This window comes from Clinocottus analis, unplaced genomic scaffold (genome assembly GCF_023055335.1).
Source record: "Clinocottus analis isolate CAN_PGR_092001 unplaced genomic scaffold, fCliAna1.0.p SCAF_3, whole genome shotgun sequence".
Taxonomy (NCBI): Eukaryota; Metazoa; Chordata; class Actinopteri; order Perciformes; family Cottidae; genus Clinocottus; species Clinocottus analis.
The window spans coordinates 7470797-7483522 of record NW_027176042.1 but is presented as its reverse complement, the minus strand read 5'-3'; the positions used below and the strand labels follow the sequence as shown (position 1 = coordinate 7483522).

Sequence of the window (12726 nt, the reverse complement as noted above, 5' to 3'; positions counted from 1 at the left end):
TTAGCGACCATTCGCTCGCTGCAGCCGCGTCAGGGAACGTTATATCTGACACTCAAAGGAATACTAAAACCATGCGTAATGATGAATGTGCGCCCACAGCTGCAGAACACTGACGCAAGCAAAATAATAGCATAAGAAAAAAAATATCGATATAACAATAAAGAATTGCCCATGTGTTCCTGTAGCTACATAAATAAAATTAATCATCATTACTATGACTCATTACGTTTTCACACACATTCAGCATCTTCATATGAGTTTACATTAGCTATAAAAACATCAACAACCCTGTGGTATTTCACAGATATCAGGGAAACTGACAGGTGTAATTGAACGCGGCTCGAACCTCATCAAGAGAGGCTGCACCTGCTAGTCTATATAAAGGTGTTGCTGAAGTCCACCATGGCTGAAATACAGCATAGTCTCGCTGCAACAGCGTCGCCATGTGCGAAGCCAGATAGTTTACATGAATGCAAGTGTGCGTCAGCACTTCTCCCCACTTAATGTGCTGTCGGACCGGGCTGTCCAGTCCAAGTACCGGCTTCCCCGTGTGGAGATCCATCGCCTCGTCAGACTAGTGTCACCACACATCCAGAGGCCAACCCGCTGCAATGTTGCCCTGAGCCCGGAGGTGCAGCTCCTGGCCGCGCTGCGTTTTTACGCAGTGGGGAGCTTCCTGGAGGTGGTGGGGGACGGCACCGGCCTCAGCAAGGCATCGGTTTCGCGGAGTGTGGCAGCGTGACACCGATCCTCCTGCGCCATGCCCGCACACACATCAGAATGCCCACCACACGGGACGAGGTTCGCCAGGTCCACCCTGGATTTCATGCCATGGCTGGATTCCCCTGGGTGATTGGTGTCGTGGATGGCACACACAGACACACACGCACGTAGCATAATTGCACCTGTGTGTGGGGACCACAGGGTATTGTGTGTGATTTATGCACTGATAAAGTGGTGGGTGATCGATTTGCCTGGCATCAATTGATTTAGTTTCGGCAACACGGCGGTGGACAGCTCCCACTAAGAGCGTCTTAGGAAGCTTCTTTGGCGAGATCTAAAGAAGGCAGTTAAGAACGCGTCTGGGAAACCCTCCTATCTTAGCGCTCCTTCTCAGCCGAACCCTTCTTAAGAGCCTTCTCAAGTCCTTAAGAACGAACGAATCTGGGAAACGCGGCCAATGACGTTTGGCCTCCCTCTACAGGTATAGGGTTTTGGCCTGGGACCCGGTTAAATCTGCAAGCTGATTTTCTCTGGCAGATGTGTCCGGCCCCTTCTTCCCTTTGGACAGATTTCCAGCCACTTGAGATCTGATGGGCCAATCACAGTCGATTATCAAACTTGGAGTGCGTGTTTGAGACAAAGATAACGGCCAAGATGGCTGCAGTTAATTTGGATGTGTTGAAGCTGCCGAGCCGGCAGCGCTTCTTTTTTTCATAATTAAGTAGAGTGAGTAAAAAACTGTTTATCTTCAAATTCTGATGGCATTAAAATGACAACACTCGTTCAGACATATTGCTTCCAGAGGCATTTTGGTCCACATCCATTGATGACACCCCTTGGAAATCAAAAATGAACTGAAATTCTTCAGACTAATTTGTTTTTGCCATTTGCTCAGGACATATTAGGTCCCTGGGTGGCTGCACACTTTGTCTGGTTGGTAATCCAGCAAATTACGGAGCTGCATTGTTCTTGTATTGCCAGCAATAACATTAATATAATTTAATTTAAACAGCAACTTTGATGTTGTTGACTGTCATCAGCTACTGGCACATGAAAAGGCAGATTATATTTATGTTTAATTGTTTTCAAACTGAATGTTGTCTTTTACTTGAGAAAAAGGATCGGGATAGTAGGACGAACAGATGATCGTGTCAAAGGCATCATGGGTAAATCCAGTAACGTAACCTAAGAGCATGGCTAAGGTCGAACACATGTTGACCCTCAAATTACCGTAGTTAATGAACAAATGAGGCGCTACCGGGGTGTTGGAAGCAGCACGAGGTTTCTGCCGTGATTAACTAATTCATCCAGACATACAGATAAACCCACAGCTTAATCTATTCTCGACACTTTTGCTCTTGTACTTGTTTTCAGGATTTAAAAAGGCTATAATAAAGAAGTCCCGAGTCTTTAAACTCTTTCAATGCAGCGTATTGCTTCCACTACCGCTCCATGCACACTCCTTCTCCCATCCCGACTTACAGTTGCTAAGCGACCATTGGACAATCGCTGTTTGGGGAAAGCGTTTAGCAAACGTTCAATTTCCTTTACAATATAGGAATCAGTAGGGGAGACAACAGAACAGATGCTGTTCTCTTCAACGTCCTGGAAGAATTTCCTAAATTACAAGGCACATTTCATACATGCGGTACCCTCAGCTCTCAAGTGGATGAATCAATGAAGTCTGCCGGTTATTGGCAGGACAATCCAGTACCAACTTCAGACCTACTTCTGTAATTTATGTTTCTTTTACCTTTTCAGTTTTAGTTGTGTTGTGATCAGAAAAAGACGCAATTCACACAAATTGGAGGCAATGCGCATACCTGTGGCGGGCCGTGATTTTAGAGCTAAGCCTTCAATGTGTGCTGTATAGTCCACATCACTTGAGGACTGGGGGTGAAAAAGTGTCCCTGGAGTTGCTCTCACAGACCGACACACTCAATACACGGCGCGTTCGTACAGTCCATGTGTGGACCTACTCCGCAGCGGACACCCGACCCGTGGAGCCGCTCCCCGTCCCCGGACACTCCGTAGACCAGTGCCTCGCGATGATGTGCATCCTGGCTGACCGACTTGACCAGCACCACCCCGTCGGGTCATCTACAATGTATGTTGTCTATATCAACAACCAGCCAGTCACATTTAGTTTTAACAAAACAGCAGCAGTGCACAGACAACACAGCAGCACCGGCGACAGCAGTGCACATTGGCGTGGGGAGAGGCCGCAGGGAGAGCCACCAGCAGCCCCAGGTGCAGTAGTAACAACAGTGTCGTGGCTTGTTTATGATTAAATACAACTGCAAATGTATAAAACAGTAAGATAATCCGCATTTCACTCATCAGACACACATGAACCTCTGTGGGAAAGGGGTCATTAGTAAATCCTGATATTCTAGTTTCTTGGTTTGAGATGGTAGCTTCACTGACCAATCACAGCGCATGTTAATGGTCATGCAGGTCACACAAGAGGCATACAAGAGGCCTGAAGGAGCAGAGGAACAGATGAAGGCAGCTGTGCAATGAAAAAATAAAATATGCAAAAATAATCCAAATACACTAAGTGTATTTGTGAAAAACAATTACATTATAGTTTTAACTTTGTGATTCTGTTTAGGCCTTCAGAGAAGGCTTAGAAGGCCCTGATGGCCCGCCACTTGCGCATACAATGTATATACTCTACTTTTTGATACTATAAGCTAGTCACCAATTCAAGTTCAATATATATATATATATATATATATATATATATATATATATATATATATATATATATATATATATATATATATATTTCAATAACTACGGTGATATCATGCAGTTTTCTGCCACTATCTACATAAGACTTTAAGATGCAAGCCTCCTCTAAGCCTCCTCAGATCCCCCGACACATCCCTCTGTGTGTGTGTGTTTGTGTGTGTGTGTGTGTGTGTGTGTGTGTGTGTTTGTGTGCATGTGTGTGTGTGTGTGTGTGCGTGGCAGATGCGACGTTAAAAACTTCTTCCGCTTAGGTTTTTTTTAGGTGTTTTCCCAAGTGCTGGTAAAACTGCTATAATTAAACTGCTGGTGTTCAAAATAAAAAAAACATCCTCGACGCATCTGTTATCAGCAACTCCAGGCCCTGTCGCTAATCTGCCTTTTCCACGAGCAAGATCCCTGCGAACCTGTGTGCAGCCAATTGAATAAGCAGCTCCTCTCAAAACCATCTGTTTGACATGTTCCCTGTCTCGTGTTCGGGGTCATAAAGGATCCCACTGTGAATACAGATTCTGACAAGCTCCTTGTCCTTGCACTTCTCCCTCCCAGTGCTGCGTTTGGTATTGCTGATTGTCAGATACGGTATCACTTGGTAGTTTGAAAAAAAAACATGTGGGTTGCATGCCTCAGGACCTACAGTTGCTGAGATGATACTGTGGAACTCTGTTTTTTTTTATTTCCTTCGAATGACTGTTTTAGCATGTTAAAGACTTATACCTAGATGACCCTTTTGTTAACCCTTTAGTAATCAATTTCCCTTGTATAACCCCTTGCGCTTCTTATCACATTCCCTCAGCCAGTTTGTGACAACCTATATGCACTCTAGAATAACACTCTTCTTTATAAGCACATTGTGAGACTCAGCGGGGAATTGGCAAAATAAATAAGGCTTGACTTGACTCCACGGCTTTGCAGATTTGGACCGGTTTATGGATCGGTAATGGGAAAGGGAAGATGCCAAACAACGTGGCCTTGTGTCGAAGCTAACCCTCGTATCTTTGGTCCAGGTTCTCTTTTGGGAGGAAGGATCTGAGCAGAGTGAGGCGGAGAGAGTGAGAGTTATCGACACCACGGCTCTGCTCTCTGGTTTGAAGGGCAGCACGGTCTATCTGATCTCAGTCAGAGCCCAGAACAGCGCTGGCCTCGGACCCTGCAGCCCCGCTTTCAACAACACAACCAAGAAGCCACGTGAGTCCGCACACAAGACACACAAGTGTGTTTGTTTGCATTTCACTTAAATCACCTTCCACAGGTTCAAGTCTATTTCAATTCAATACTCTCAAAGTTATTGGTCACTAGAGACGTTTCTCCTGTCTCTACTATCGCGCATCTTATACCTCTTCATTTGCTACGCTTGTAAAACTGGATTTAGATCTAGATTTTATATACAACAGGCAGTGTTGACAAGTGTATATATTACTTTTATATATATATATATATATATATATATATATATATATATATATATATATATATATATATATGTATATATATATACATATTTAATATATATATATTAAAGTAAAATAATATATGTTAAAAGTAAAACAAATATATTTCAAATTGTGCATCTTATTATTATTATTATTATTATTATTATTAGTTGTTGTAGTAGTAGGCATATGTTCATTCAAATTATTTCCACCACAAAAAAGGCAACAGCAGTCATGCTTCCTAAATCAGAGCCACAAACACAAAAGACTTTTTTCGCTGCTGCAGGGTAAACTTTTCATTTCATCCTCTTTGGCTTTGTCTTCACACACATAAATGAAGAGCATGCATTTTCTATTTGTCCTGACCTCAGTTATTCTGTGCTTGAGACGTGTTTGAAGTGCAATCTGCTTCCAGTCCAAGGGGGTCTTATTTATATAATAGTGCACCCGGTCCATAATAAAAAATATATGTTCACACAAATTGCCGAAAATGACGGGTATCAGCCAAATACAATCATACGAAGAAAACTTTTTTATAGCCCTCTCTACACCCCACATTGCACCAGAATTAGTCAATGTTCTGCTGATTAATGGTCCCTCGTGGTGAATGAAGGCAACAACCACCATGAAGCGTTACGCACAAGTGTCACTCAGCAGTATATATTTAGAACGGTCCGACTAATTGCGTCACACCTTGCGTGGACTCATGACCAAATGGAGTAAATTGATTGTGCGAGAGCTGTCGCCGCTATTATTTCAACACAATGCGATTTTACACGATCCACACATGCTGCTAGTGAAGATGTGCCGACTGAGGGGAATAGAGGTGGTGTCTCGAATGCTACGTGATCTTGGATTTCAACAACTTCGAATGCAATTTTCATCAGCTTGTTCGCAACCTTACAGTCTAACCCATTGTACTCTGGATGATGTAATGTTTCAGGCCCTGTTTTGTGCGTTCATAACAGATATAAATCCCAGATTGCATATAAGAAGTCATCCTTGAGTATTGCATTTTGGCTTTTTGCAACCAGTGAAAGGAAGTGACCATATTTGAAGCGTAGGAGTGACGTAGAGACGCCGTATACAGCTCTGGTTGCAGTAGCTGCCTGTTGATCACAGATAGCTCCGCCCTAAAATAGACCCTGCTTTATGGTCGATTTTAATGGGACCATCATTTACTAAGTGATCAATGATTAAAGCAAGTGAAAAGTAAAGTAATTTTCTCATAGAATTCTGTACAATCTGACTTATTTTTTACAACCAGAGAGGTCTCCCCCTGCTGGTCTGTAGACAGAATGCAAGTTTAAGGCCCGTCAGCAATCGCTTCCCTTTTCACAACCGGAGTTTGTCACTTGACAGAAATAAGTCCAGAAATATTAGAAAGTAAGTGTAGAGAATACTATTGGTGTTGGCACAGTTGTATGCATTCATTTATGAACTTCATGTCCACATCATTACACGTCTTGCAGCTCCGAGTCAGCCTCCAGGGAATATCGAGTGGAACCTGACCAACTCTAAGATCTTTCTGAGTTGGGAACACGTCAAGGCGATGGAAAATGAGTCCGAGGTGACAGGATACAAGGTGAGTTTGTCAGAGTAATAGCAGAAACTCCAGAAGTGGAGAAACAAATAGAGCCTCAGCAGCTGTCACCCCAATAAATGGCTTTCTCATCGCAGTGGAAAGATAGAGCGCAGCGCTCCAGTGCTACATTATGGATTGGCCCTGTCTGGCCCTTTCAAAATTAAAAGATCGGTTCCAGGTGATAAAACGAAAAAGGCATCATGACCACAGAAGAAATTCAGCTTCTTCCAACAAGTACAACAGTGGCTCATATTGGATCCACTTTGCATACTTATGTGGGGCGAAAAAAACAACACTGTATTTGATAATGCGTTCCATAAATATATTAATAATGTGTATTCTCCAGAGATATTCGGCTCCGCTCGTTTAATGATAAGTCTTTTGTGAGGCTCTGTTGTAAAGAAGCATGCAGAGGCTGTAGACATGAATGGTTTCACAATTTGGCCTTGCTGTGAATCACAATTACAAAAAAATCATACAATTCTTACAATTACAGTTTTTAAAACTTATATTCCACTTTGACAATTGAAGGATGAAATAAACCATTACGCTGCGATTTAATTGAGCTGAATTACACAAGTAAATGTGGATGTCTGAGGTGGTGTGGGCCAGAAAAGCGGCACCTTACAAGGCATTTAGAATGCATCAACTCCTCTCGAGGGGGATTGTATAACCAACATTTGCTCTCCTGCTAAAGGGAACTTGATTTGTTTTTCACACGCTAATTTAATATGTTGGATGAAGTTATACTTTCCCATTTGCCAAGGGGTCCTAAAGTTTTAATTTCTGACTGTTACGACTCGAGAATGAAGTGCTCACCGCAGGATCCTCGCTCTCCTGCAGGTTGTGTATCGTCAGAACTGGCACAGCAGGACCACTGTACTGGAAACCAATAAGACCAGCCTGGAGCTGCAAATCCCTTCTGGAGAGGACTACCTCATTGAGATCAAAGCTCTGACTGGAGGGGGCGACGGCACCAGCAGTGGTCCCATCCGCATACCAAAGATGTCCAGTGAGTTTGAAACCCTCTGCGGCATGCCGATGATTGGAGTTGGAATTAAGCAGAGAGGCGGTGGAACGGGTGCACTCCGTCTAACTAATCCCCCGTGTGACTGATGCTGTTCATCAGCTTTACCGTAGCTTGAACAAGGCCTTCAGAATACACATTGCATTGCAAAAGACTTGGACAGTGGTTTTGTCCCAAGGTTCACCATCATGAAGATGACTTTTTTTTCACTCAGAATATTGAAGCCTGCATCCTCATAAATATTGAATATATGGTATTACAATGTAGGTAAAGGCCATATTGTGCCTCAAATAGACAGTTCACGATAAGAATGATTCAAATCATTTACAATAACAAGACCAAATAAAGTGTTTGAATTTAGTCCTTAAAGTTTTAGAAAAGTGCTTCCATAAAATCAGTTTTTATTAATATACTTATAGTATTATATATAAGGTATCAAGCTATATGTAAAACAAAAAGGAATGTGCCATGAACCCACAAATTCTATTTTGTTTATATTAAAAAAAATGGTACAACATAATTTATTCTTTATAAGGGGCAGATTTCCAAACCAAGTCTGTTTGAGAGACACTTAACTGAGACGTAGAGACAGTAAATATACAGCATAGATCATCTCGTCTAGAAAGTTGTGTTTTCATCTGTGTTGGCAGGACCTCTCAAAAGATGTATTTAACAGATATCATTGACCTATAGCAGTGGTTTTCAACCTTTTTTCATTGATGTACCCCCTTTGAAATATGAGTACCCCCTAATATAAGTATATATAAGTATTTATATATAGGTAGGTGTGACGCAGTGTAAAATCATTTTTGGTTGAAAAACACAGTACCATTTATTTCTGATTTAAGATAGAATGTATACAATTATCTCCATGAATTTACACATACATTTTATTGAATTTTAATTTAATAACTATTTTTAATCGATTCTTTGAATGGATGCTCATTTTATATATATATATATTAAATCTCTCGTACCCCCGGAGTGCCTTGACGTACCTCCATTTGAAAACCACTAACCTATGGAATAACAAGATAACTAGCCAGTTGTATGGTTCAGTTATGTCATTTGTCAAGGTAGAACTTATTCAATTTTGTTGTGGGTGGTGCCACCATTCAACCATTTAAACATCTCGAGATCCTTTGATTTTAAGTCATTTCTGTCTACTATATTGGTAATATTATTATGTATGTGAGACTGTATATAAAAACATATATCATACTTACATGTATCATCTAAATTTAATTTATTTCCATTTACGACTGACATTTTACATTCTTTGCAAAGCTTGTTTCTCACCAATGTAGCAATTTTAATCCAGTATACACCAACATTGGTGCATAATGGAATTAGGACTAAGCTATGTTTTTCTTTTGGAAATTCCATCTTTGACATCAGCCCCCAATTACTCTTAAAAATGTGAGGTTAAAACCAAATTTAGATGACGCATGCACGTATGATGATCTAAATTAAAGTAGATTAAAGTTCTTTTGAAAAGCTCATTATGCCTCCCACGGTTAACATTTTTTTTCTCTCTTTTCTTTCTAGGTCTTAACTCAAAGGGGTGTGTGTGTCCGGTTCCAATCAGGATTTGCCATTTTATGATGTTCTTTTGTATTTGTATGTTCCTTTTTTGAGCTTCTAATGCCTTTATATGTGGACATTATTTTCTTCATGATTATCTTCTACATGTCCATTCTATGGAATAGCAAGATAACTAGCCTGTATATGAACCACTGGTTTGCCAACTAAAACTGGATGATGGGAGCTCTTGTTTGACAACCTGTCAAATGCCCACAAATATGTGGCTGGACTGTTACTCACAGGCAACAACACAGTTACAAAACCATTTTCATCTGCCTATTTTCAGGACCACTGCAATCCTCCAGGATGCACGAGTTTGATAAACATGGAAAGATGAATTTCTTATCTGTGGTTTTGAAATGAACCTGAGCATAAGGCCGTGTGTGTCCCAGTTTTCCCATTTCACTTTCTGTTTCCATCCATTTTGCCTCAACTTCCAAGTCACTTCTTGGCTTGCTGTGACCTCAATGAATGTTACAGATCAAACGGTACAAGTTTCACTTACTTTACATACTATACATATGCAATTTGAAAACTAAAAGTCAAGTTAACATTTATTTACTTTCTCTTTATTATTTGGATGTCATCTGTTTATATTATTATTCTTTTTTTAAATAGAACTATTCCATTTTTTTGTTGGAGGGGGTGGAGTCAAAATCACGCCACATTTAAGAATTACACTTTGTAGATGTTTTCCTTCACACACAGCTAAGCTAATTGACTCCCAACTCAATAGTTAAAGGGATAGTTTGGATGTTTAGAAGCAGGCTTGTGTGAGGTACCGATTCATAATCAGTGCATCTGCTACAGATGTTTGCACATCACTCCAAGTCCATACTATATTTAGAATATCTTCAATATATCTGCCGTCAGACATCTCTTTCCGACCGGGAACTGCAGCCGTTATCTAAGCTCTCTTCAAAGCCGGCAGACTCAGTTGACGAAAGATGTCATTTTACCTCCGAAAAGGTAAAAGTTGTAGCTGCCTTGATTAGTTTATTTGTGTTATTGTGTGTGACTTTGGTGAAACGGATATAACCTTTTAAAACACCAAAGTCACACAATAAGACAAACTGACTAACCGATCGACGCAGCAATAGACCTGCAGCTCCTGTGTGCTTGAGGGTAAAATTGCTCTTTTTGTCAAAGTAGTCTGGTGGCACAGACAGCATAGATAACGGCTTCAGTTCCCTGTCGGAAAGTGCAATCTGAGGGCAAGGTAAGTGGAGATACAAAAGTGGTATGGATTTTCTCATCTAACTCTCGATTAAGCATACAGTATTTCCCAAAATGTCAGGTACAGGTACAAGATGTAGAAGTATCCACGGAAAATGGCAAATGCACTCAATGCTCTGTGCACGTTGGTAAGAAGAGCCTTCAGCTAGCCAATGAACAAGCAACATTGGTTCACGCTTTGGTTTCATGCAACTTGAGACATATTCCTGATAAAATACCCATGTATCTCATAATTAACTGTGTGCAGTTATGTTTCTAAATGATTTCTGCATGTGTGATTTATATGTGTAGTGCGTAACACTACGCAACCCACATCACAGTTCACTACTAGCTCTAAATAGCATTAGCGCATCTTCTTAGACTATAACCCCCAAACAACCCGGCAGTTTTCTGAAAGAAAACAACGTTTTTGGAACGCAGACACCTTGGAAATATAAACAATTCAATAAAATATTACCTGTATATCCCAATATTACAAATCTGGTTTCTACTCTTTAGGTTAATAAATCCAATCTTGTTGTTCACAAGGCTGTGCATGCTAGTTTATTTGGGGTTGTTGCTGTACAGATTCTTCAGACGAGTACCTGTCAGGCGGCTTCCTGCACACTCCACATCCTTTTCCGTTTCATTTTGCAATTAAAGTTACACATGTAACCGACTGTGACCACCAGTCACCACAGTTGTCACAGAGTCCATTATAACAGACATCCTTAATCAACACTTTAATACCAGCCTCAGTTCATCTGCAGGGTTAGAACCGGCGTGAATGTTTCAAGTGTTGATTGTATGCAAGGACACACCGGCTAATCCCATGAGACTGTTTGAACACGTTTCAAGGAACACTCGGAGTTGCTGCTTAAATGGGTCGTATTTTGGAAACGGATGCAAACCCAGACGCATTCTCAACAACGCTGCTTTGCCTTATCACGTTTGAATTCTTCAAATCTGCTTTCAACCACTCTTTAAAACATAGAGATTGTTATTGATTGAGCAAAAGGGTAAGCTTGTCGAACATATGTTATTTACTGTGTGGTTTTCATTTGTGAAATTGTATGTTGTGTAACTTATTGGGGAGAAATGAAGTAAAAGGGAAAAATACACACACACACACACACACACATATATATATATATATATATATATATATATATATATTTATCACACCCTCAAACCTGAAAGAGTATTTTCCGAACATGCTTTTTCTGAAGCTAAAACTTTAGCATACACCATAACCAAGTGACTACATGCTGCATCTTACCTAGTTGCAACATTAGCAGGACCTTTTGGGAACTTGTCATGTTGCTATTCATACCACAGCAGGATATCACATCATACCAATTAATGATTTAGAGATAATTTATATTCTGCATATTCTGATAACAACATACTTACATTTATTCCAAGATGCATTTTCTTGATGTAAAACAGCTGTAGATGAACCTAATTGTCAGGGACATGTTTTCAGCTAGTTGCTAATTTCATACAACACCCTGGCTGATTAAAGGAATAAGAGAGAAGGTGTTGTTTATGTTGTTGTGATGAAATGTAAAGACGTGCTACTGTAATATTTTAGATTTCAGATGTGTTTGCTGGAGGCAGATTTGTTTTAAATTGCCTTTTAATACTGTTGTACCGGCCTGGTCTCAACCACCTTGGCGTCAAATACCGACGCTTGGGCCCTCTGTGTCTCGATAGTGACACACAAGGCCACCCGTAAGCGTTTGTATGAGACGCTTAAACGGGTGTAGATTGAAGAGCGGGAAAATGTGCTAAGTGTGGTTGTAATGGAAGGGTCAAAGTTGTTTTTACTGACCAACTTATGCCATGTGACTTTCCGTCTGCAGCTTAAGTTATGTAATGCAACAAACTTATTTGAACACAATCCATCTACTCTCATTGCTTTGACGAATCTTGTTTTCTAGAAAATGAAACCCTGCTTACAATTGTCTGTTTATTGCTATTAACTATATATGTTTATTTTTTTTGCTGTAATATTTCATAATGTCCAAACCTTGTGTTGATGATTTCCCACTTTCATTTCGGATTAATCTGCTTCTTTGACTGAACCTGCAATCTGTTACTTCAGTGATGTAATACCATTGTATTAGTATAATAAGATATCTCTGTGAGATGGAAAGAAGACTCAATAAATCCTTCACATTGAAACCCTTTAATCAGTGCATGTGTTTCAGCTTGTGTGATTCACACACCTTACTGAGAGGTAGCAGACCTCTTCTTTGCGGGATTGGTCTCAGGAGACTTCTGCTGTGCTACAGAGCGTGCAGTGGAGAATCACGGCAAATTGTGAGTAAGTACACTGAGGGATTCCTATCCTGTGGGACTGAAAAAAGGTTACACTAGTGAAAGAAAGTTGTCAGGAAAGA

At 40.5% G+C, this 12726-nt stretch overlaps 1 protein-coding gene across 4 annotated transcripts in view; it reads left to right on the top strand.

Moving 5' to 3' along the window:
- The window catches only part of LOC137796088 (contactin-4), a 46807-nt gene extending 34330 nt beyond the window's left edge, over positions 1 to 12477 (top strand). For 3 of the 4 annotated variants that reach the window (XM_068593769.1, XM_068593768.1, XM_068593771.1), the window contains 4 exons: positions 4485 to 4665; positions 6383 to 6495; positions 7339 to 7507; positions 9071 to 12477. In XM_068593769.1, the coding sequence (XP_068449870.1) occupies positions 4485 to 4665; positions 6383 to 6495; positions 7339 to 7507; positions 9071 to 9159 (552 nt within the window). In that variant the 3' untranslated portion in view covers positions 9160 to 12477. Of the gene's footprint in view, positions 1 to 4484; positions 4666 to 6382; positions 6496 to 7338; positions 7612 to 9070 lie in introns of those variants that run through there. The other variant, XM_068593767.1, reaches the window with a different exon arrangement.
- Positions 12478 to 12726: the final 249 nt, after the last annotated feature.